The 22,804-nt window shown below is 34.6% G+C and overlaps 1 protein-coding gene across 8 annotated transcripts in view; it reads right to left on the bottom strand.

Annotated features, from left to right (window-relative positions):
• them4 (thioesterase superfamily member 4) overlaps positions 1 to 22,486 on the bottom strand; it is a 34,596-nt gene extending 12,110 nt beyond the window's left edge. The window contains exons 1-8 of one of the 8 annotated variants that reach the window (XM_073925328.1): positions 22,209 to 22,431; positions 21,979 to 22,104; positions 21,685 to 21,722; positions 20,795 to 20,987; positions 20,524 to 20,686; positions 19,236 to 19,346; positions 19,029 to 19,153; positions 18,789 to 18,900 (exon numbers count right to left, since the gene is read on the bottom strand). In XM_073925328.1, coding sequence (XP_073781429.1) covers positions 18,818 to 18,900; positions 19,029 to 19,153; positions 19,236 to 19,346; positions 20,524 to 20,686; positions 20,795 to 20,915 — 603 coding nt within the window. In that variant the 5' untranslated portion in view covers positions 20,916 to 20,987; positions 21,685 to 21,722; positions 21,979 to 22,104; positions 22,209 to 22,431 and the 3' untranslated portion in view covers positions 18,789 to 18,817. Of the gene's footprint in view, positions 1 to 18,788; positions 18,901 to 19,028; positions 19,154 to 19,235; positions 19,347 to 20,523; positions 20,687 to 20,794; positions 20,988 to 21,684; positions 21,723 to 21,978; positions 22,105 to 22,208 lie in introns of those variants that run through there. The other 7 variants (XM_073925329.1, XM_073925331.1, XM_073925332.1 and 4 more) reach the window with 7 other exon arrangements.
• Between the last annotated feature and the right edge of the window lie 318 nt (positions 22,487 to 22,804).

Genomic DNA, 22,804 nt, shown 5'->3' with positions numbered 1-22,804 from the left:
TTTGTTCGTAATTGTTCTTAGCCCTGTCAATGTTTATCTATTTTGTATTATTATTATAATATTTCCTCTCCTGTTTCTCTTACGTTTATATTCTTTAGCTGTCAATATAACACTTAGCGTCTATGGAAGAAAGAGTCAATAAAGATAGACAATGTGTAACATCATATTCATCAAAAGACGGTTTATGTGCAAGTAACCGCACCGGTCCGAGCAGGTAACGAGCCAGCATGGGAGACAAGCTCCGATAAGATTGCAGAACAACGTCTGTCCCTGGATCCGAGGAGTGAGCTTTACGCGATCACCAGCTGGCTTCCGTTACATAAGGGCAAATATAGATGACTAAAACCTCATTTACTCATTTTACTCATACTTTTTATTATTTATAATGTCCAAGGTATTGATATTAAAATTGAATACTACTTTTTTGCCTTTATTAGCCTTTTTCTCGCCTGTTTACTGGGTTAAAAATCTTACATTATTCCATCTCCACCTGCTGGTGAAAGCTAGAGCAGCTGGGGATCTTCAATCTGCAATCTATTGCTTCTCCTGCAGTTCCCGGATGTAATGTTGAATTTTATCAGTTGAATTTGATCCACTGAATTTATGGAAGCGAATATTAGAACTGAAATAAAATGAACTGAAAATGACCTTTTGAATATTATACATCGTATTTTTGAAGGGTATTGAATATTTTTTAAGTGAAATCTGAAAATTGAATATGAATTATTGAATTTTTAAGTATGAAAACGTGTTTGAAATATTTTTCGTTGAAATATTCACAGCTTAAATAAACAGATATGTTAAATTTCAGGACATAAAAATACAAACCCTGGAATTCAAGTCATTAAAATGCAAGAACTTGTTAATACGGTGTATTATTTTTTTCAGTTTGTGATATTCAACAAGCTTTTTAATTCAAGACTTTAGGCATTGATTTTGTTCCATACAAAAGCATCCAAGTGTGTTTAGTGATTTGCAAATGACTGTGTGTAATGTTTTGCTAACAGTATGAAGCTATGTGCCTACAGTTGTGCAGATCTAGCCTTGTGTTTTGCTCCATGATTGTACGGTTTTGCTAACTGTAGGAAAAGTTTAATTTTAGTGTGTTAGCAATCATGAAAAACTGTAACTGGGTATTAGGTATAAACTAGGCTATTATATTTATCTACAATACATTTGTTAACAGTAGTATAGCTGTAAATATTAGTCTTCAATAAATATGTTTAACAGGAGTTATAAATAAATAATCTTCAATAAATATGGACGGCAATGTTGCAGTATGGAAGAGGAAGCACGGAAGGGAGGAAGATTGGTAAACAGGAGACAGGGCATGGGATTTTTTTTATATATTGAAATGTACACATCACCAGAAAGCTGAATAAAACACTTTACATTTGTTGTATGGTTTTTATTAGGATAGGGCAATATTTAGCTTTCAGTCTATCACTGTTTGGTGAATACAGTATGTTCATGTACTTTATAGCAATACCTCTGAAACAAATCAAACCCAGATTATATCAGTATTAGTCAGGTAGAAATTATACGAGTGTTTAAGATTGAGATCAGCAGTGTGTAAATGAAGCAAACAGATTCATCTTGAATGAGGCGTGTGTGTTCTGTACGGTGTTAAAATTGTGTTTTGTTATAGTGTTGTAAAGTTTTGGATGAAGTGTTTCATTTTGCAAAAGGTCTGATGTGTTCTGCTGTTTGTGTGTGTGTGTGTGGAAATTGTGTGTAGTGTTTTGACAAAATGAGCCTTCATTTCAAAATTGTGCTCGAGCAATCAAAAAAAAAAAAAAACTGTAAATGAACATTGACTCACTTACAGTTTTTTTACACACAATTACTTGTACTTCAGACACAATGACTACAACATGTGACTGATGTACTAACCCCCTGAACCAATGCAGCTAAACTACAAGCACAATTCCTGCTTTACACTCAAACTGCAGGTTTAAAACACACTTTTTTTTCAAAACACAACACACAATTCTCTGCATTTGGCACAAATTTCATGCAGAAAATCTCTTGTTTTTACAAGGAACACACTGTCATTCACAATTGTAAAGTCAGTTGTCCTACTTTGTATACTAACTCATGACATGAGTAAACACCTGTCACACAGAATTGCAATTTAGAAATCAGAGCTCATCTGGTTCATAACTGGTTCACTGTCCACCCATGTTTTTAGTTGTTTATCTCCTTCCATATTCTCCATTCCTTAAAGATTTTTTTTCTGCTTGGGGATGCTTATTTATTTATAAGATGCAAAGTACATTTTTTTGACACTATTATGTCGCATGATTTTTCAGTGTATTGTCAAAGTTGTGCTGTTAAATATTTTTCTATGATATTTTTACAGGATTGATTGATTGAATCCTGGCAAATTATTATTCAAAATATAAATACTATCAATGTAACATTATTGCTGAATAAAAATATTAATTATCTTTCAAAAAAGAAAGGAAACAAATGAAAAATAAATTATGTTATGTTTTTTTTATTTGTCAAAGAATCATAATATTGTTTTAAATGTAAAATAAAGAAGAAAGATGCTTTAAAAACAACACAATAATGGTTAATGTAATTTTCTATTTTTCTAATATTTTACAGCAAAAGTATCAGATCTAACAGTTGATAGTGGTCGATGAGTTGGTCATCACTGATATGCTGTAGGCTACATTAAACATGTAAAAAATTAAAACACAATAAGACTCAAATGTAAAAAAAATTAAAAAAGGATTTTACAAAACTAAACAACATGAATATATTAATAAACAACCTAAACTTTACCTCCGGAGACATTTGTTATTTTTGTTATACATTTTTTATACGTTTTAATGCTATCTTGAAAACAAATATCATTATATATTAACATATTTATATATAATTTGCACATAATTATTGTATATTGTATAAGTTAGCCGGCAAAAAGCAGACAGACGCACTAAAAACTGCTCAAATATATATATTTAAAAAAAAAGGTAGACGCAGACGTCATGTAACAAGTCAGACGTTGATGTCACGTCCATTGAGAGGAATGTATGAAGGGCAAGAAATTGTGCACTGCCTCACACACTGCACTGAGCCGTGTGAGCAGCGTGTTATGATACGTGTTAGCAAAAAAATAAATAAATAACTTCACTGCTACACGTGAATCACGCGTAACGTCTGGCTTGACACTTTACTGCCACACGTGATTTACGTGATGTCTACGTGACGTCAACGTGACGTCTACGTCACGTCTGCGTCTTAAATTGCATGGATTTAATAGCAAAAAAAAATATTTTTTAAGACGTCAGTGAGACATTCAGTGAGACGTTCAGTGAGACGAGTGCACGTTGCAGCGTCAAGTTATTGACCCATTCCGTACGCCATAGAGACGAGCAGAGGAGCGCAGACATCTAAAGTCATCGTAACGTGAGCGCTTTGATGGTCAAATAGGTGTCAAAACGCGGTGTTTAGTGATTATTTATATTAACCCTGATTTGTGTAATAAACAAACGAGTTGAGGATCAAAAGACGTGAAAGAGAAACTATTAAAGAGACAGCGCGCTATAATCCTTCTGTCACCTGTTTTTATCATTATTAATCAAACAACGAGAAAGCCCTCGCTGCTCTTGACTGAAGGACTGCTGTAGCTAAAGTGTTTTTCTTAGAGTGAAGATGCTTAAAGCACAGTTTGTTTCATAATTTTATTTTATTGTATTTATTTCTCTTTCCTTTGCAGGGTGGAAAATAACTATTTATACACTTGAAGTCAGATTAGCCCTCTTGAATATTAGCAACCCTTTTCCTCCCCAATTTCTGTTTCATGGAAAGATTCTTTTTTTAACTTATTTCTGAACATGATAGTTTTGATATCTAATTTCTAATGACTGATTTCTTTTATCTTTGCTCTGATGACAGCACATAATATTTTACTAGATATTTTTCAAAATACAAACATTCAGATTAAAGTGCAATTCAAAGGCTTAGTGTAATTAGGCAAGTCATTGTATAACAGTAGTTTCTTCTGCAGACAATCAAAAATATATATTGCTTAAGAGGGCTAATAATATTGACTTTAAATTGGTTTCAAAATATTTAAACCTGCTTTTATTCTAGCTAAAATAAAACAAATAGAAGAAAAAATATTATAGGAAATACTGTTAAAATTCCTTGCTCTGTTAAACATAATTTGGGAAATATTTATAAAAAAAATCTCAGGAGTGCTAATAATTTTGACTTCAATTGATAATCGTTTTGAATAATTGTGATTACAATTATGACCAAAATAATCGTGATTATGATTTTTCCCAAAATCGGACAGCCTTACTATTATATATGTATTTTTAAGTACCAAAAAAATCAAAACACATGCTTAAAATTCCAACATAATAGTAAAAATAATTAAAATAAATAACTTTAAATAATTATTTAAATTTTGCTCACTCACACAACGTGCTTGTCAACGTGTCGTAAAGGCAAAATCAAAACAAAAATGGCAGAGAAACATAAATGCAGTGATTCTTCAGAGGCGAAAAAAAAAAAAGATTAAATTTTGACAAAGCCAACCTAAATTTTGGTTTTATTGAAGGCCAAGACAAGTTAAAACCGATTAATTTATATTTTCTATACATATTATTAAATATTTATATTACACAAACACACACACACACACACACACACACACATATATATATATATATATATATATATATATATATATATATATATATATATATATATATATATATATATATATATATATATATATACATACATACAGTACATACACAGTACATACGTGTGTGTGCGTGCGTGTGTATTTATATGGTGGGGGGGGTCCAATGTTTGTATATGTTCATGTTCAAAAATGGCCGAGAAACATAAATGCAGTGATTCTTCAGAGGCGAAAAAAAAGATTAGACAGTTTGACAAAGCCAACCTAAATTTTGGTTTTATTGAAGGCCAAGACAAGTTAAAACCGATTAATTTATATTTTCTATAAATATTATTAAATATTTATATTACACAAACACACACACACACACACACACATATATATATATATATATATATATATATATATATATATACACATGCATACATACACAGTACATACGTGTGTGTGCGTGCGTGTGTATTTATATGGTGGGGGGGTCCAATGTTTGTATATGTTCATGTGGGGGGGCCCCAGAGAAAAAGGTTGGGAACTACTGTGGTAAATGACATATTTACATGCACACACTTCTTCATCAAAGTATGTAAGATGCTAGTTGTTACAATATTCTATAGTACAACCTAGTATAAAGTATAGTATTTTAAGGAAAATTTTGACGATTTGTTTGCCCAAAGCCCATTATAAACACTGAAATGCTGCCTCTTTAAAATATCATCTAAGATGTCATATTTAACGTTACAATAACATTTATTTGACTTATCTGATTTTTCAATATATTTAAAAATATTACATAATTTTTTGGCTAAAATACACAAACCAAAATGTCCAATGGGTGGCGCCAAATCTCTATCTTTGTCACTGAATTGTTAATTCAGATTCATATAAATCGGCTCATTTACAAATAAAGTGACTCGCTAAGAATGACACGCCTGGAGATTTCTTGTTAACCTCATTTATGTGCTTAAATCTTTGTTTCAAATAGTAACAACATAAGAGGTGTTTAAAATGTCTATATTGTTGTGAATAGAGTACAAGAAAAGCCACTTGAGTTTTCAACATAATGTTTGCTTTATGTGACCGGAAACCGAAAGCAGGCTTCCCCAAACTTTAAGATAAACATCCTTTTTGCGCACTTACACAAGGACAATTTGAAATTTGAGGCTGGTTTAAATAAATGTCCATATATTAAATAAATGTCCATATGCATATTATAACATAACTGGTATATCAGTTTAATTTTACATTAGCCTGTGTAGATAAAGAAACACCTATTTTTAACTATTTTCAGACACCCCCAAACCTGCCACCCTCTTAATTCACACTCTGTAGTTCGCCCATAACAATGAATCAAGCAAAAGCCAGCGATTCTTAATTTGACTTTTCAGTAATCGTCTACTCTTTCCTGTTAATGACCCCTGACCTACTTTCTGCTGAATCTGCACTTTACAATCTGAATTTCTAGTTTTAAACTTTATAATATTGAATTTGATGTTGAATTTATTCATCTTGAAAATTTTAAACTTTGTTTTTAATAACTCTGCAGTGTAAAAATTCAGTAACTTTCAAACTTCAAAAAATTTCAAAAAATTCAAACTTTCAGAAGTTTGAAAATGTGTCTATAAAAAAATCCAGTCTTGAAAAATTCAGTTGTCTTACATTTTTAGATGTTCAATATTCAAATTAAGAAATTAAAATTAAAAAAAAACTTTAACGGCATACAAAATTTCTGATTTTTTAAAATACAATTGTCAATAATTCAAATTCAGATTGTTTTGGCATATTATTAGCTCCACACTTACTGATTACTTTTTTCATAATTTGCACACAATAATGTTTCAGATACAAATAATAATAATAATAATAATAATAGTCAATGATCTTGTTTTTTTATTTTTAGTTTTACTTTAAACAGTGAAAGTGCTATACTTCTGGGGTTTCTGCTTAGCAGCAAATAAAACAAATCCTTCTTTATATTCAAGACAAAAAAGCTTCCTATAAAAAATAAATTTTATATTGTAGTAGTTAAACAAATAAAAAGAAAAGAATTTAGTTTTTATATGAAACTCAGTTTCAATCTATTTTAAGTATTTTTTTATTTTCAGAAAGATGAGGGTCTTTTCTTCAGACAGAACAGATCTGATTGATTTGACTGTCACCTGCCATTTTAGAGGATCTGAAGCAGAAATTATCTGACTGAAATGGGCTTATGAAGGAATAATGTAACGGGGCTCTATTACATTTAACATTTTTTAAAAACCCGACATTTTCACTACCGATTAAGGTCTCACAGGGCTCGAAATGAACCTTTTTTTCTTGGTATCACTGTTGCTCCTAACTTCAAAAATGTAGGCGCACCAGACAAAATTTAGTCGCACCCACCAAAAATGATGAGCAGCGTTACTATACCTTTTATATTAACAGATTCTATTATATATTAACACTCTAATCACAATTAACAAATAAACACAAATCTGCATGCACTCACCGGCCCTGCACTCACTTCTTGATGTGAATGAGATGAACTGAACTTATTATTTGCATACGTCATTTTAGTAGCAGTAACGGTCTTTTTATGACCTGCAATATTAGTCTCGTCTCAGTGAATGTATGATCTTTAGCGATGGTATCAATTGCACGATCCACAGCATCATGGCGATTAAATGAAGGATTAAATAATGTTACAACATCTCGTGTGTAGATACAGTGGCAAATACTGTTAACCTACCTGAAAACTCCGTCCCACCAGCTTTACGGTGAATGACTTTCATAGCAGATTTTAAACACTGGAAGACTTTTATCCATTCTTCGAAAAGTATAAATGCTGGATTGACATTCAGCACATGATCACTAATCATATGTGCCATGAGTTGTAACTCTAGCTGGTTTCTAAAACTAAGACTGTGTCCGAAACCGCCTACTACTCAGTAGGTACTGCATTTGAATTTAAACGTACTACTCGCCGTTAGAAAAGTACATTCTATACAGTATGAATGTGAAAAGTATAAATGGAATTCGGACGTACTACATCTGCCATTTTGTCATGGTCACGTGACCTACCTGCGTCAATTGCGTTGCTTTACTCCCATTCATGAATTCTCTCGCGGGGCATCATGGGATAGCGCAGCATGCATGGGATGCGCACTCTAGAATCTCGCCGGAAGTAGTAAGTCATCCGGGTACTTCTCGCATACTGGTTTTCGAATTCTATGAATTCGGACATACTACTCAGCTCACATACTGATTTTAGCATACTATATAGTATGGAAGTATGCGGTTTTGGATGCAGCATAAATCTGTCAAATTGTTTTCTTTCGAATCCAGCCCTTTACATTTTCGTGGCTGTGGCACCCTGTCATCGGAACTGAGCAATCGACAGCTGATATTAATCAATCCCTTTGCATTCTGTTCTAGCGCGGTGGGCCAATAAGAAGAGCTTGAAGGCGGGGCAAGCATTGCAGACTTTTTTGTACATATTCTCTCTTATCGTTTTAGATATTAGTCTAAATCATTCGGTTTGTGATGCATACCGAGTCTGATCCTCTCCAGCATGGCGAACAGAGAAAGAGATGCACATGCTTCAAGCCAGAACTATTAAATTCCCTGACTTTCACTAACTAAAAACTTAATTTACATATCTAATAAACCTAAACATTAGCTGTTGTTGTGCTTTAGTTGCCTAATATGTAAAATAGACTCTGTAATTCAGTAATATATATATATATATATATATATATATATATATATATATATATATATATATATATATATATATATATATATTAGGGGTGTCACGATTCGATTCGATTTTCGATTATGAATAATTAATTAATTAATAACAAATTAATTATTTGTAGTCTACCGTTTAAACTACCTGACCTGTATGGTCTTTGTTTTACCCATAAACAAATCATACAGTAAATGAATAAAGGCAAGTTACACACATAATTACCACCTGTCAATTACTTTTTTCTTGTGAATAGGCAGTGATCTGTGTCGTTATTATGGCGTCGGTAAAAAAAAGGTGCACAACCAACAGGAACCAGCCAACAGTATCTGAGGTTTTCGCTAAAATGACTAAGTACTAGTGTGAAAGTAAAAGATTGAAGCAGTCTTAACTAGGTTAATTAGGTTAACCCGGCAGGCTAGGGTAATTAGGCAAGTTATTGTATATTGATGGTTTGTTCTGGAGACAGTCTGAAAAACAATTAGCTTAAAATGGTTCATAAAAAATTAAGAACTGCTTTTATTCTAGCCAAAATAAACAAATAAGACTTTGTTCAGAGGAAAAAATATTATCAGACATACGATCAACATTTCCTTGCTCTGTTAAACATCATATAGGAAATATTTTAAAAAGAAAAAAACAACAAAGGGGGGCTAATAATTCTGACTTCCACTGTATATATATATTTACAGTAATTTTTGTAATGTTTTTAAGAAAACATTCAGTTCATCAAGGCTACATTTATTAAATGTAAAAAATGTTAAATTGTTAAATATTTATCAAAATTTTAAATAACTACTTTGTTATTGTATGTAGTTTCAAATAAAATTATTACTCCAGACATTATTGCTTTTGTTACTATTACCATTAATAAATATAATAATAATTAATATTAGGTATTTCTGAAGGATCATGTGACTGGAGTAATGAAGCTGAAATTTCATCTTTAAAATCACTGGAATAAATGAATAAATTAAATGATAAACTACTTTTGAACAGTTATTTTATAGTGCAACATTTCACAATTTGTATTTATGATGAAATAATTGCAGCCTTGGTGAGCAAAAGAAGCTTAGTTTAACATATTTAACAATCATACTGACCCCAAACTTTTGACCAGTTGTGTATAGAATATTTTATAAGCGAAAATGTGCACTTTAATTTTAACAACCCACAGACATTGTCACCGAATATAAAGCAGAGGTCAGACTTTCTCATATATACAGAGCCTCATTTCAATTTTCAGGTTTTGTAAAAATCGATCTATTGAATTAATCAATCTATTAAAGAAACGTTGGCTAGAATTCTGCATTATAGGCTTAAATTATAGAGAGACATAGCAGATGAACCGAGACTGCATCAGATCAATGTAAATCTTTCTTTCGAGCTGTCAGTGCGGAAATGAACAAAACAACAGGCCTAATACAACATATTATACGATTAAAATATGGAAAAATTAACAGATAGTAATTTCGGTCAATTTTCCTGACGGATAAACCGAGATCAGGCTGGATAAGCAGCTCTCGGTAATATTTCAGCATGCTTTCACCTTCGCATTTACTGGTAAGAATGACATGCTCATCATTTTCTCTTCATATAGCCGTATATATGGCTATTACACGATCATAATACACTGTGATACAGCCTGGGTCGTTAGTTAGTTGCATTGTTTTGTTTTCTCACTACAATCGATCCGCTCAATAGGGCAGAGACAGTCTCATTCAGGCGATCTCGGACTGATTGATTTGGCGCGGATGCGAGCGCAACTGCTGGATATATGCCAAACAAACTAACGGGGGAAACGAGACAGATTCCGAAACAAACGTCTAGGTGTGAAAGCACCATAAGATTGTATTTGCACACAATTGACAGACATTCGCAGCACGCAGCTCTGGCTCAATCTGTCAGTCAACAAGGCAGCACTGTACACTGGCCCGAGCGTCTCGCACGCTGGCTCCGGGCTATCGGGCAGTCCTTATTGTCGAGCCCTGAAGGTTTAAGCTCTGCCGATGGGTCTCCTGCGTCTGCACAGTTTAACAAGCACTTCAACAAGCGTGTTTTTTCCCACTTGGCAAGCCAAGCTGACGTGACAAGGGGGCGTGGCAGCATCGACGATTCTATTTTTTGATTCGATAATCGAAATCGAGCATAAATTTCGATCGATTTTCGATTAAAATCGAAATCGTGACACCCTTAATATATATATATATATATATATATATATATATATATATATATATATATATATATATATATATATATAAAAGCATTTTTTTAATCTTAAAATGAGTTTATTTTTTCTTTATTAAGCTAGAAACTAAAATGACAACATAAACTAAGTGTTTATTTGCTTATCTCGAGCTGTAGTAAACTATTTTCAATTAAATTATTTCAATTATTTTCAATTAAACTAAAGACAACCACTGCAGTAATGGTGATCCACACCGTGGTGGCCATTCGCTAGCTTGAGTAATTGTTTATTTAAATTATATTTATTATTTTAAAATACAAATTAAAACATTATTAAAAAACATATCTTGACTGTGAAATTATGAAATTAAACAGACAAGCACGAAAAGGTCTGTGCAGACTCTCATTTTACAAATCGCGCATCACAACGAATGAAAAAAAATGAAACCGTGAAAATAGTTTGATAGATTGTTTTGGCGCTAAAGCATATAGCGGGCTTGTGTTAAAGCACTTCACCTCAGATGTTATTCGTTCCTCTCGTTTATGCTGTAGATATCTGACTAACAAAATATACATCAAAATTAAGTTACACATTATACAAAACGAGATTCATTACAAAAAGATACATTTTCAAGAAAATATGTTTATATTTATTTAGTTCGTGTCCGCCTTAAACAACAGCAGGAGGATGATGCTTCGCTCCGTGGAAAAAAAGCTGTTGCTGTTGTAAACGTCTGTCATATATTTGCTGCAATTTTAATATGTCATTGTTTTAATGATTATGTCTTGAGCATCTGATTTTTCCTCTGTGATTATGTCCTTTAAATATATAAAGGCAGGTTCTTTTACCGTCGACAAGAGACAATTGTGGTATTACAGAGCGGTATTAATAGTGGTATTAATATTTTCAAAACAAATATTTTAATATTACAAAGAAAACAGAAGCTTGACATCAAAATATCTTATTATTGTCTTAACAAATACCCTTAAATAAAGCAGTCTTTAGTTTACAGCAAGCATCAATTGTTCATTGTGATTGAAATTGTGTCATCTGTCATATCTTTCGTCTGTCTTTTCAGGGTTTTTTTCTTGTGAGGCACGGCTTTGATGACATGAAACTTTGCTGGGTAGCTGTGCTGGTTTGCCAACACTTGTTTATGTCTGTAATATTTTAGCATCTTTATAAGGGTGGTTTTGTTTTACATGGTGAAACAGGTTGTGGTGTTGCCTGCTTTGGATGACACGAGTCGTCTAAGCAGTTTGCGGTGCACGTTGCTCTGTTTTGTGTCGGATAGTGAAAAACTAAGTAGCTCATGAAGTCTAGTGACGTTTCTTGTCAACAATGTCTGTGACTCTGACCTTTTTTACCTTATTTCTTTCTTACTCCTTTCAGTACAAATAATTGTTTGGAAAGACAGGTTGTTGATGTTGTGTTTATAAATTTGCTGCAATGGTTTTGTTTTCATTTCCCCACTATGAGAGCGCAGCTGGACTTACGTGTGGATTACAGTGCACGCAACACACGGCAGAAATATGTTTGTAAGGAACATTTTTACCCGAGAGCTTTTCGCATCTGGAAATGTTGAAATCCCGATTTGCTGCTCGTCTCCTTTTAAAAAAGACACTGTTCCAGTTGGTGTTGATTGTCCTCTACAGATTTGGTAAGTGATCAGTGGTCTTTGTATAGTTTGTTTGTATTATCAGCAGTACTCTTTCAATGTTTCAATACATACCTTAGTTAAAAGGATTTAGTTACTAAGTTTACAGTATGTTAATATAACTACAATAATATGGACTGAAAGATCCTCTGTAAATCCGCTGCTCTCCGAGTTTAAACATGTAAACACCGCAATCAAACTATTACCGTTGTATAGGATTTTCACTGCATTTAGTGACAAGACAGTCTATACACACCAAGAAACACAGAAGTTTTTTTTTTTTTTGTCCCATTTGCTGTGCGTTATCAAACATTGCATTAAAATTACACTCTTCCTGCAGTTCCTTGAATCAAATGTCTCGTTTGTCACGCAGGGCATGCATGAAATGTATCTGAATGAAAGTAAAACAACCAAACTGCATTTACAGTGGACAAATTAAGAATTTGGTAAATAATTCAATTACTAATGTCGTTGTAAAGACAGTTGCTGTCTTACTCCTCTTTGTCTGTGTGTTTGTTTTTTCTCTGTAAAAATCACCACATGGCCAAACGAAAACTCACATTTTTATGCAAAGCCTTCCCTTTTTCTATCCCCCGACACTCCCACCTAAACAGAGATGGACTCACCCACTTTCCTAACTTTTTCCAAACTAGAGGTGTGAAAATACCCTGAAGAGACAGAAGGCGACCCTTTAATGGCGTACTTACACTATGCTATTCGAACCGTGCTCAGGACTGTTTCCCGGATAGTTTGAGAAGTGTGAGTGCTCTGAATCTGGCTCAGGCATGGTTCACTTGGCTAGCCCTGGCCCAGTTGGAAGAGGTGTGCCAGAGCGCGGTTTACTTGGGCTTTGGTACGGTACACATATGTGTGTGTGTGCAAAATGCACCTAAGCCCGAAACTGAAAGCGAGACATGACTTTTAAGGGACTGTTTCATATGAATTAATGAATCATTCTTACTGTTTAATGAACGAAAACTGACGTAGTTTATGAAGGATGCAAACCCCTCACTGCACGACAGCTGCACCTTTAGCAAACCTCTTAATTCCTGCAGCACGAGGACTTTATGATTGTTTATGAGCGTTAAAAGTGGCTGATCTCTTGGGCAAAATATTTGACTGCCTGTTACTGCATATTAAACGACTAGAACGATATAACTAAAAAAATCTTCACTGTGCTGAGCGAAAGCGCTTAATGAACAGCGCATTATCGTTAATGTAAGCGTGCACAGGCCCGAATGTAATGTGAGTGCGGGCTGTCGGGGGAGACAGAAGGGGGCCCAAGCGTGCTTTGGCCCGGTTCAAGGCAACTGTACATAGTGCGAGTAGTACACCCCAAGGGACTTTATATTGTATTGTATTACTTTACCCTCAGCATTGCAAATAAGATCAGCATGTCCTGCTGATTTTTCAGACTTTTGAAATGTAAAACTCCAAATGATCGCCTAAACAAGATTTGGCAACAAAACTACCAAAATAAAATATTGTATTTAATGCAAACACCAGTAAATGAGAATTTTCAACTGGTTAGCACTAAGTCAATAAAATCCAGCCAAATATAGTCTATAGCTTAGACTACAGGAGGTTTAGTACAATTTATGCTAATTCATCAGAATCAGAGAATTTGAGATAAAATCTTGTCTCAAATCTCAAAGACTTCAGTTTTGATTCTCTGAGCAGATTATCTGGCAATGTGAGCAATTTAAAGATAAAATCTTGCAACTCGCGATCTTCTAGAACACACATCGGAGCCTGCCCAGTAGGCCTATCAAACTGATCATGTCTAATATTTTAAATCGGGCTTATATGACAGCTGTTCCAAGCTTTTCTGCATCACCAAAGCCAAGAACTGAGGAGAATTGTGTTGGTTTTAACAAATAAAAATATATAAAATATAACTTTTTTTAAATAATCTTGAATATCCTTTTTTTACAAGACAGATTTAACATTATTCGTGTACAGACATTTATGACATGTCTAGCAGGTACTAAAATTTGCCAGTTATAGCCATAAACCATACATATTTTCTGTTAGCTATGGTTAGAAAAGAGGAGATAGTATAAAAACATTAGGTCTGCATTTAGTCCTGTAAACCGAGAAAGAGTAGTTTAAAATATAAGAGGATTTTTTTTTTATCAGTACCATGTTTGCAAACATTCAGGATGCGTGCACAGGGAGGTGGCAGAAAAAAAACGGGATCACTAGCATTTAAACTAGCATTTTACCTGACATCCGATGCGATACAGAGTTTGTTGTTGTCTTAAAAAAATACGACATATTGATTACATATAATATATATTATTTATATAATGCTTTTAGTGTATTATAACAGCTTGTCATCCAGTGATAAGACAGTGATTTGGCAAAATTAACGTTAAAGTGAGAGGCAATCATCTGACAGGTCCATTTGCAATAGCACCCTCCCAATGAATATTAAATAAGACGAAATGGCCAAGCATTCAGCCTGAAATATACAATCTCATTGAAGCTCCAAGTGATTTTACAAGAGAGAAGTTAAAGGCCTGCAAATCTTTGGATGCCAACAATGTTGTTCTGTGTGTTCATGTGCAAGAAATAACGCTCCATGATTACCTGATTTAACACTATGTAGTGCTAAAAACTGAGGTGCCAGGCCAAATACAATGAGGCAAAAGGACTGCATTCTGACAGTGAACTGCACCTGTACTGCAGGGTATGTGAACTTACACAAAGAAGTAAAGTTAATTTTATATTCGCACATCCTGACTTTCTCCTTAAAGGGTCACGAAACACATTTTTTGAGCTGTTGACAGTCTTATATGTGTCCCACACTGCTAAACACTATTAGGACACATATATCTCACTAAAAAGAAAAAATTGGTTGTTTTTGCGTTATTTCGAGCAAATTTGTACTTCTGGTTTGAAACTAATTTTGAAGCTGCGTCACAGCCATGAGATCTTAGCGTGCAGACTGGACGTCAGTACCTGGGTGTCCCATATTACGTCTCTGAGTGTGTTGTATTTATTCATGAGTAAGGCTTGGTTCAAACCAATCAGCGCACTCCATTATGTATGTGCTGCAACTTCATTAACATGCATGCTAGGTTCAAAGACTGTACAGTGCTCGAAATTAACATTTTTGCTTGGTAGCACCGGTGCTCCTAACTTTAAAAATCTAGGCGCATCAGCCAAAATTTAATCGCACTTATAGGCACCATTACTACATGTTTTATACAAACATATTTATTGCATTTGAAATCAACACTAATCAAACTAACAAGCAAAAAAAAAAAAAAATATATATATATATATATATATATATGCTAGCGTGAGGAAAAAATATGTTTCAATAAAATCCTGTTATCACAAGAAAATAGATTTTTATAACATAACTGAGTGACCAAAAGGTACACGGACTGCTCACCGGCCCTGCACGCACTGCTTGACATGAATGAATCTGTTAACGATATAACTGTGCTGTTCTCCCAGGTCGGGTCTGATATTGCACTGATGTTTTTGACAAATACTGTACCTTATTATATGTACACGCCATGTTAATAGCAATACTTTTTATGAGTAGCGATATTAGTTTAGTCAGCGTAAGCCCGTTTGCGATGGTGTACGTGGTGTTAAATTTGGCATATAGCTGTCACTTGTATGGCGGACAGCATCTGCCAATTATATGAAGGATTAAACAGAAGCTCTTGTGCTAGATGTGGCAAACAGTTACCTGAAAATCCCATCCCACAGATATTTTATGGCGGACTTGAAGCCGACAGAAGTCTTTTATCCACTCTTCGAAAAGTGTAGATAGTGGATTAACATTCAGCACATGATCACTAGTAAGATGTGTCATTATTTGTAACTTAAGGTGCCATGGTTTCTAAAAGAAAATCTGTCAGTGTTATCTTCAATCGCATCTTCAGCGCTTTAAAGTTTTTCGCGGTAGTAGCTCTCTCTGTCATACCAAGCCAGAAGGCATTGACTGAGTGATTGGTAGCTGATATTTCACTGCTAGAGCAGTGGGCCAATAAGAAGAGTGTGAAGGTGGGGCAAGCATTACGGACTTGGCTTTGTTTACTGCTGTAAGTTGACATGACAACTGTTTTAAACCATTTCTGCATGCTGCGTTTCAAGTGCAGAGATGCATTCTGTGTGAATGTCTCCCGAATCAGCGCATGTAGTAAACATTTTGCAGTAAAAACTGGTCGCACACAACAATTTATTGCACTCGCAAAAATGCTCCAAAGTATATTTTGAGGTCGCATAGATACAATTTTGGGCGCATATGCGACCAAAATGGTCGCAATTTATGAGCCCTGCTGTACCTGAAATGGTGTTCAGACGGCAGAGAGACAACACACGTCGTGTTGCCAAAAGTTGTGGGTAAAGAATAGGAATTGTTTAGAGATACGGGTCACCAGTGTTGCTTTCATAATGTGAAGGTTTTGTTTTCATTTTCGCTCTATGAGAGCGCTGCTGGATTTACGTGTGGATCAGTGCTCGCGATGCGCGGCAGAAATGCATTTGTTTGGAACATTTTTTTCTTTAGAGCATTTCTCATCAATGGTGAGATTCGGATTTGCTTTTCGTCTCCTTTAAAAAAGACGCATCTCCAGTATGAGCTGATTGTCCTGTCTACAGAATTGGTAAGTGTATGTGATCAGCGGCCCTTTTTTGTTCATTCAGATGGCATAGTTATAGTTCGTATGGTCAGCATTACTCTTTCAGTGTTTAAAGACAGACCTTAGTCAAAATGATTTCTAAGTTACTTAGTTTTACAGTACGTTAATATCACTAAAATATTAAAAGATCCGCTGCAAATGCTGCTCTCTGTGTATAAACACGTGAACACTGTAAGCAAACTATTGCTGACCATCGTGTTGAATTTTCGCCGTATTTTGTGTCAGGATAGTCTACACAAAATAGCAAAATCATATTAGCAGCCAATGACTATCAAGTACAACATTGTTCCCAGTCAAATAAACAGTGTTAATGTTGTTTTCAAGTCATACTTGCAGGTTATTTCAGACCGAATATTCAAAGTGCCTTGGTAAACAATCTAAGGGTGCAACAAATATGGCCAACCAGACACATAATTATTTTGCTTTTATTCAACAAATGAGCTAACTTTGCCCAGGGAAGACTCGATGGTCAGTTGTAACCCAATTCCAAGGTATATATGACCCAAAGGAATGTGCCATGCAGCACTGAACAAAGAATGGTTCAGGACTCCCATAAGCTCTTTGCTTAAGACTGATGTTTTAATTTAAACTTTACTCTCTCTTTATGTGTAATCATGTGCTTTGCAATGTTTGCCTTACTCCTGTATTGATATTATGGTTTCAATACTCCTGCATACAATGTTTAACTCTACTGAAGCTAAACAAGCTCATAAAATGTTCATGTTTAGAGTTGTTTTGAAGCTAACTTGCTGTACTAATTGATCATTGACATTTTATCTTAAAACGAGTGCAACATATTAACATTTTAAGAGACTTAAACATTTCTGCCTCAGTTTGCATCAAATTTGCCTATGCAAATTTCTCTTTCTTGAACAAAGGGCCATTAACCATGATGCAGAGAGGTTAGTTTCTAATTGGTCAATTTTTGATGGAGGGTGGATCCGAACCCGCTATATAAAGCTTGTTCAAAGCAATGCCCTCTCTTACTTGAACCATGCTCTCTTAAACCGCAACCTCTTCAACTTGCTCTTCTTCAGAAAGAGCTCCTCTTCAACTCTTTCTCTAAAAAGTAACTCTTCTCTGAAACCTCTTCAACTGCAACGACCTATAAACAACACCTAAGCAGAGAAACCTCCAAGAAAGCAGGCGGAGACCCAGACGGAAAGGGTCAATCACACAGCTCGGAATTTTACATCTCAGATACCTTCTTTTCTTTGTTTTCCATCGAGAGTCTAGTTAAGTTTAGTGCGTCGCAAACCAGTAGTCATCGCGTCTGGCCGTGCCGCTTCAAACTTCAAACTAACGACTCCACCTCCATTCTCAAACCTCGCGGGGACAAGGGACAACAACCCGCCACGTGCTCAACAACGGGAGCTTCTTAACATCACATGGACATACCCAAGTAGACTTCTCAACACATCTCAACTGATGTAAACTAAATGCAACTTTAAAAGACCCTAGAAGGGTTATATTGATTGTTTGGTTTGGTTCGCTTGGTTTGCTCTTACAAACTCTGAGGTTTTCCCATCATTATATTCTCTCAACCTCTTACTTTAAATTCTTTACTCTTTTCTACACTTGTATGAATGTGTGGTTGTCTTAAGTGTTAGTTTTTGTTAGATTAGTCAAAGTGTAATTTTGTATAAGGAAAGGTGCCTGTGTATATTTATGAATCTAATGTCTTAAACTTCAATCTTGTTACCCTGCTCAAACATAAATGGGTTTTTATTTTGATAGCAATAGCCATAATAAACTCGACTGCCCACTCAAATGATCGCTGAACGATGCCCCGTTAAGCTAATCCGCTATATATATATATATATATATATATATATATATATATATATATATATATATATATATATATATAATGGTGTGGAAGATATGCGAGCACTGTAATCTAGATCATAACTCGCTACTTTGATTGAATGGCTGAAATTAAATGGCTGTGTGCTACTGTTATCTTGTAATATAATACATACCTAATTGATGCATCAGCTTGCATATAAGGAACAATTTGAGAATTTACAAAGTTCAAAATAAATAGCTGTTTGTGTATATTTTTCACCTTTGACACATCACTAAACTCAGTACATACTGAACATGTATAAGTTTGTGTACTATACCTGTGGCCTCGGTGTAGACTTTGGACTCATCAGTGCTGGTCACTTTGCAAGTAATGAATGTTTTCCTCCCCTCTATTCGATCTAGAGCACAGTGGATTATAACCACACTACCCAGAGGTACTGGACTGTACAAGAAAACAGATTAACATAAATCAAAACATTTATTCATGCCACAACTGCCTATAAAAGACTAAAACAATAGCTCACCTGCGATAGTTTATGTTGAGATTGGCAGTCACACTGGGTCCTGACAGGTAGCCAGCAAGCGTACCTGTTACTGTGTCAATCATTGTGGCTATGGCTCCACCATGTACATGTCTGCCACACAGAAAAAAAGCATGTTTCCAACCCATTCTTCACAAATGCAACTTTGGCAAACTATTTCACATTTTTCTTTTTATTAAATGTACACAGTCAAACCAAAAATTCAGACACCTTTACCATTTCTCATATTAAAAGTATTTTTGGTATAATGTTTAGAAAATAGTACTGTTTCAAAAAAAAAAAAAAAAAAATAGCATCTTGATGAAGTCAAATAACATATTATTATAAATAATAATAATATGTTATAATAGTATAATAGTAAATTATAATGAATACTAGTATATAGTATGACAATAGCCCTTTTCATACAGTGATAGTATAAATATCCGGAAAATTTAAGGAACGACTTTACCGGTAAATTCAAAAAATTATTGTTCACACAGGCGAGGAGGTTACATTTTTTTTCCGGAAAAGATCTTTCACACATCCATTCCAAAATATAAAAATATAGAGGAACACTTTCGAGATGTACATGATATGTGTGTGTGTGCTGGTGCTCATCAGCTGCTTCGTGGGCACACGTTACACATCAAGAAACTGGAAGCAGAGCTTGAAGGTAAACAAATCGATAATTATTTACACAGTTGACATTAAGAAGGAGCATAGAAACGTTATCTGACTAACATCCAGTAGCTAAATGTGTCTGGAAAAAATATTCAAAGGCTTTTATTGTCATTAACGGCGCGGATGTGAATGCGTCTGAGTTTTCTCATTGGCTAAAGTAGACGTTTCACGTCAGCCCCTTCTAGACATGCAGGCGCTCTTTCCAGCAATCTTCCTTCTGCCTCACAGAGCAGCATTACGGCAAATTACCTGTAATTTTACAAGTTCTCTTTCCGTAAAATAGAAAGAATGAATTTACCGGTGTTTTCAAAAAGAGCCTGTTCACACATACAGACCTTTCCGGAAAATTGCCGGTAATTTTCTGGAAAGGTCTGTATGTCTGAAAGGGGCTAATATTTCCACATTTACTAATTTAGTCCTGTTGTAAATTTATGTAAACCTGAACTTCATTCTTTTTTCTAGATTCGCTGAAGCATGTTTTAGTCCATTCTATGAAGAGGTTTGAGTATAATACCTTTATTTTACTTACATTTTTTACTTAAATTAACTATAATGTTCTGTGTCTGAATATTCTTTAGTTGGACAGTAGAATAGAGCTTATTCGTACCCAGGTGCACCCTCTAGTAAATGTCCTGGCTGGAACAGACAAATGCAGATTTTTTCCTCCTTATTGAAAAATGCCACATATTCAAATGTTGCACCTTGCTCATTAACACTTCTCGTGAAAAGTCGAGCTTTGGCCTGGATCAGTTTGCTGATGTATATGCCACCTACCAGACAAAAACAGGTTTGATTTTACACTTAAAATAGCAGCATTATTTATTTAATTTTTACTGAAACAGTGACTACAATTAAATATGCCAACCCATTTCACTTACCAGTAGCATGTTTAATGGAGCGGTTGTAGCTGGGCAACTTCCTCCAAGGCCCAGTTTTATTCTCATATGTTTCAGTGTCAGTGTCACACTGTGCATTATAATGGTCATAAAACTTGCGCATCTCTGGACTCCAAGATGGGTTGGGTTGGCTGAAGTCCTGCAGCTGAGATGAAAACGTCCACAGTGAAATTGCCTGGATCAAGAGTGACATTACAGGTAACAATTTAGATTGGCTATATTACTAAAACTAAGCTAAAACTATTTTATTATAATTAAGTAGATTTGCAATAAAGTAAAAAACAGACATATTACTGGAAATAACTTAACATTTACATAGTGTAAGTAATTAAAACACACACACACACACACACACACATGCAGTCTACATATGCAGAATGGGTGGTGGACCTTTTTGCAGTTAGTCAACTCATTTTGTATTTAATTCTGAAATTTAAATAATGCATTTTAGTGAGATTTTAAAGACTATTTTGAGTTGGATTAGCTGGTTGGTGTTCATAAGAACACATTTTAATGTACCAAAAACATTTCCTAAATATTTAAAATAAAATAAACATGAATAAATATTTATTTAAAAAAAACTAATTTCTTACATCATATATCATTAAAAAAAGTAACCTGTTAAAGTTTTAACGTTACATTAAAAATTGTAGTCTATTGCTATTTATTTGTGAAATAACAAACTGGCCAGCACATTCTACTTTCCTCAGTCAGAATTAGGCCACTTGAATAATAAGAGATAATAATTCAAACATAATAATAATAATAATAATAATAATAATAATAATATTTAGAATAACATTTAATTGAAAAATGTTTTCTCTCTTTAACAACAATACAGTAGGTCAGTAGTGAAAGATGACCTCACTTACGTCAAATTGTATGTGTTCTTGCACAGCTGGATGTTGGACTAAAAAACAATTGTTTGCACTGGTTAAATCAGGTTAGCTGAAGTCAAGCCAAATGGACAGTCAACAGTGAACTCCGCCTGGTTTTAACTCCTTTTTCGATGGGTTATTTTCACAATTATGGTGGTATAGCAGTTAAAATAAGACAATTTAGTTAGGACAAATTCTGGACCTTTTACAGTGAGGGGTGGGCCTTTCGAACCACCCGACCCCCTGGCTACGGGCCTGTTATATACAAATATATAAATAAAAACTTACCGAGATGGGATTGATGGTCTTGAGTGATGCCCGCATGCGCCGTAGAATTGCACTTGAGATCTGATGGCCATGGAAATGACCAATTCTTCTCGCTATGTGTGCTAGCATGTTTCCAGATATAGGTCACTTCAAATCAAATGGTATAGTTGTTATTTTTTGGACAGATTAAACACTTAATTATCCAATAGGAACAAATAAATATTAGTTTATAAACCGTGTAATGTACTAACGTTTAAAGCATTCCCTCGCGCGATGTCTGCCAGCCAAAAGCAATAGCACACAGCTAACAACTACTTATTAAGCTTTAGCTGTTTATTCATTTAAAGCTTCATAAATGAAAACAATCCTAAATTAGAAAGAACGGCTTGTCAAATACTGTACAAAACCAATGTCACTAAACAGCTGAAAATAGAAGATCAGCCGGTGACATTCAGAATCACAGACGGCAAAGGTGATTGGCTAATATGAACACGCGGAATGAAACGCGTGTGGTTCTATCACGTGCCAGATTTGCCTGCGTTTGATTGGTGGATTGAATGACACAACATCCGAGTGACTGTGGCTGTCTCCCATTTCTTGCTAGTATGGGTAACTGCAGTCTAGAGTAATAGGCGTGGCAAAAGGTAGGGGCGGGTTAAAAGGTTTTTCATTGTGGGTTAAAGTTTTTCTGGTAGGGGCGTGTCTAAAGGTTTTTATTAGTCAAAGGTTTTATATCCGGTCAAATGCGTTTGCCAATTACATTAACATATTAAATAAGCTGCTCTAGCTTAAAGGTGGATCATTATACTTTATGCTACTGGTGTTTAGAATAAAGAATAAATTAAAC

This window comes from Danio rerio, chromosome 16, assembly GCF_049306965.1.
Source record: "Danio rerio strain Tuebingen ecotype United States chromosome 16, GRCz12tu, whole genome shotgun sequence".
Classification (NCBI taxonomy): Eukaryota; Metazoa; Chordata; class Actinopteri; order Cypriniformes; family Danionidae; genus Danio; species Danio rerio.
This window is presented reverse-complemented; position numbering and strand designations above follow the sequence as displayed.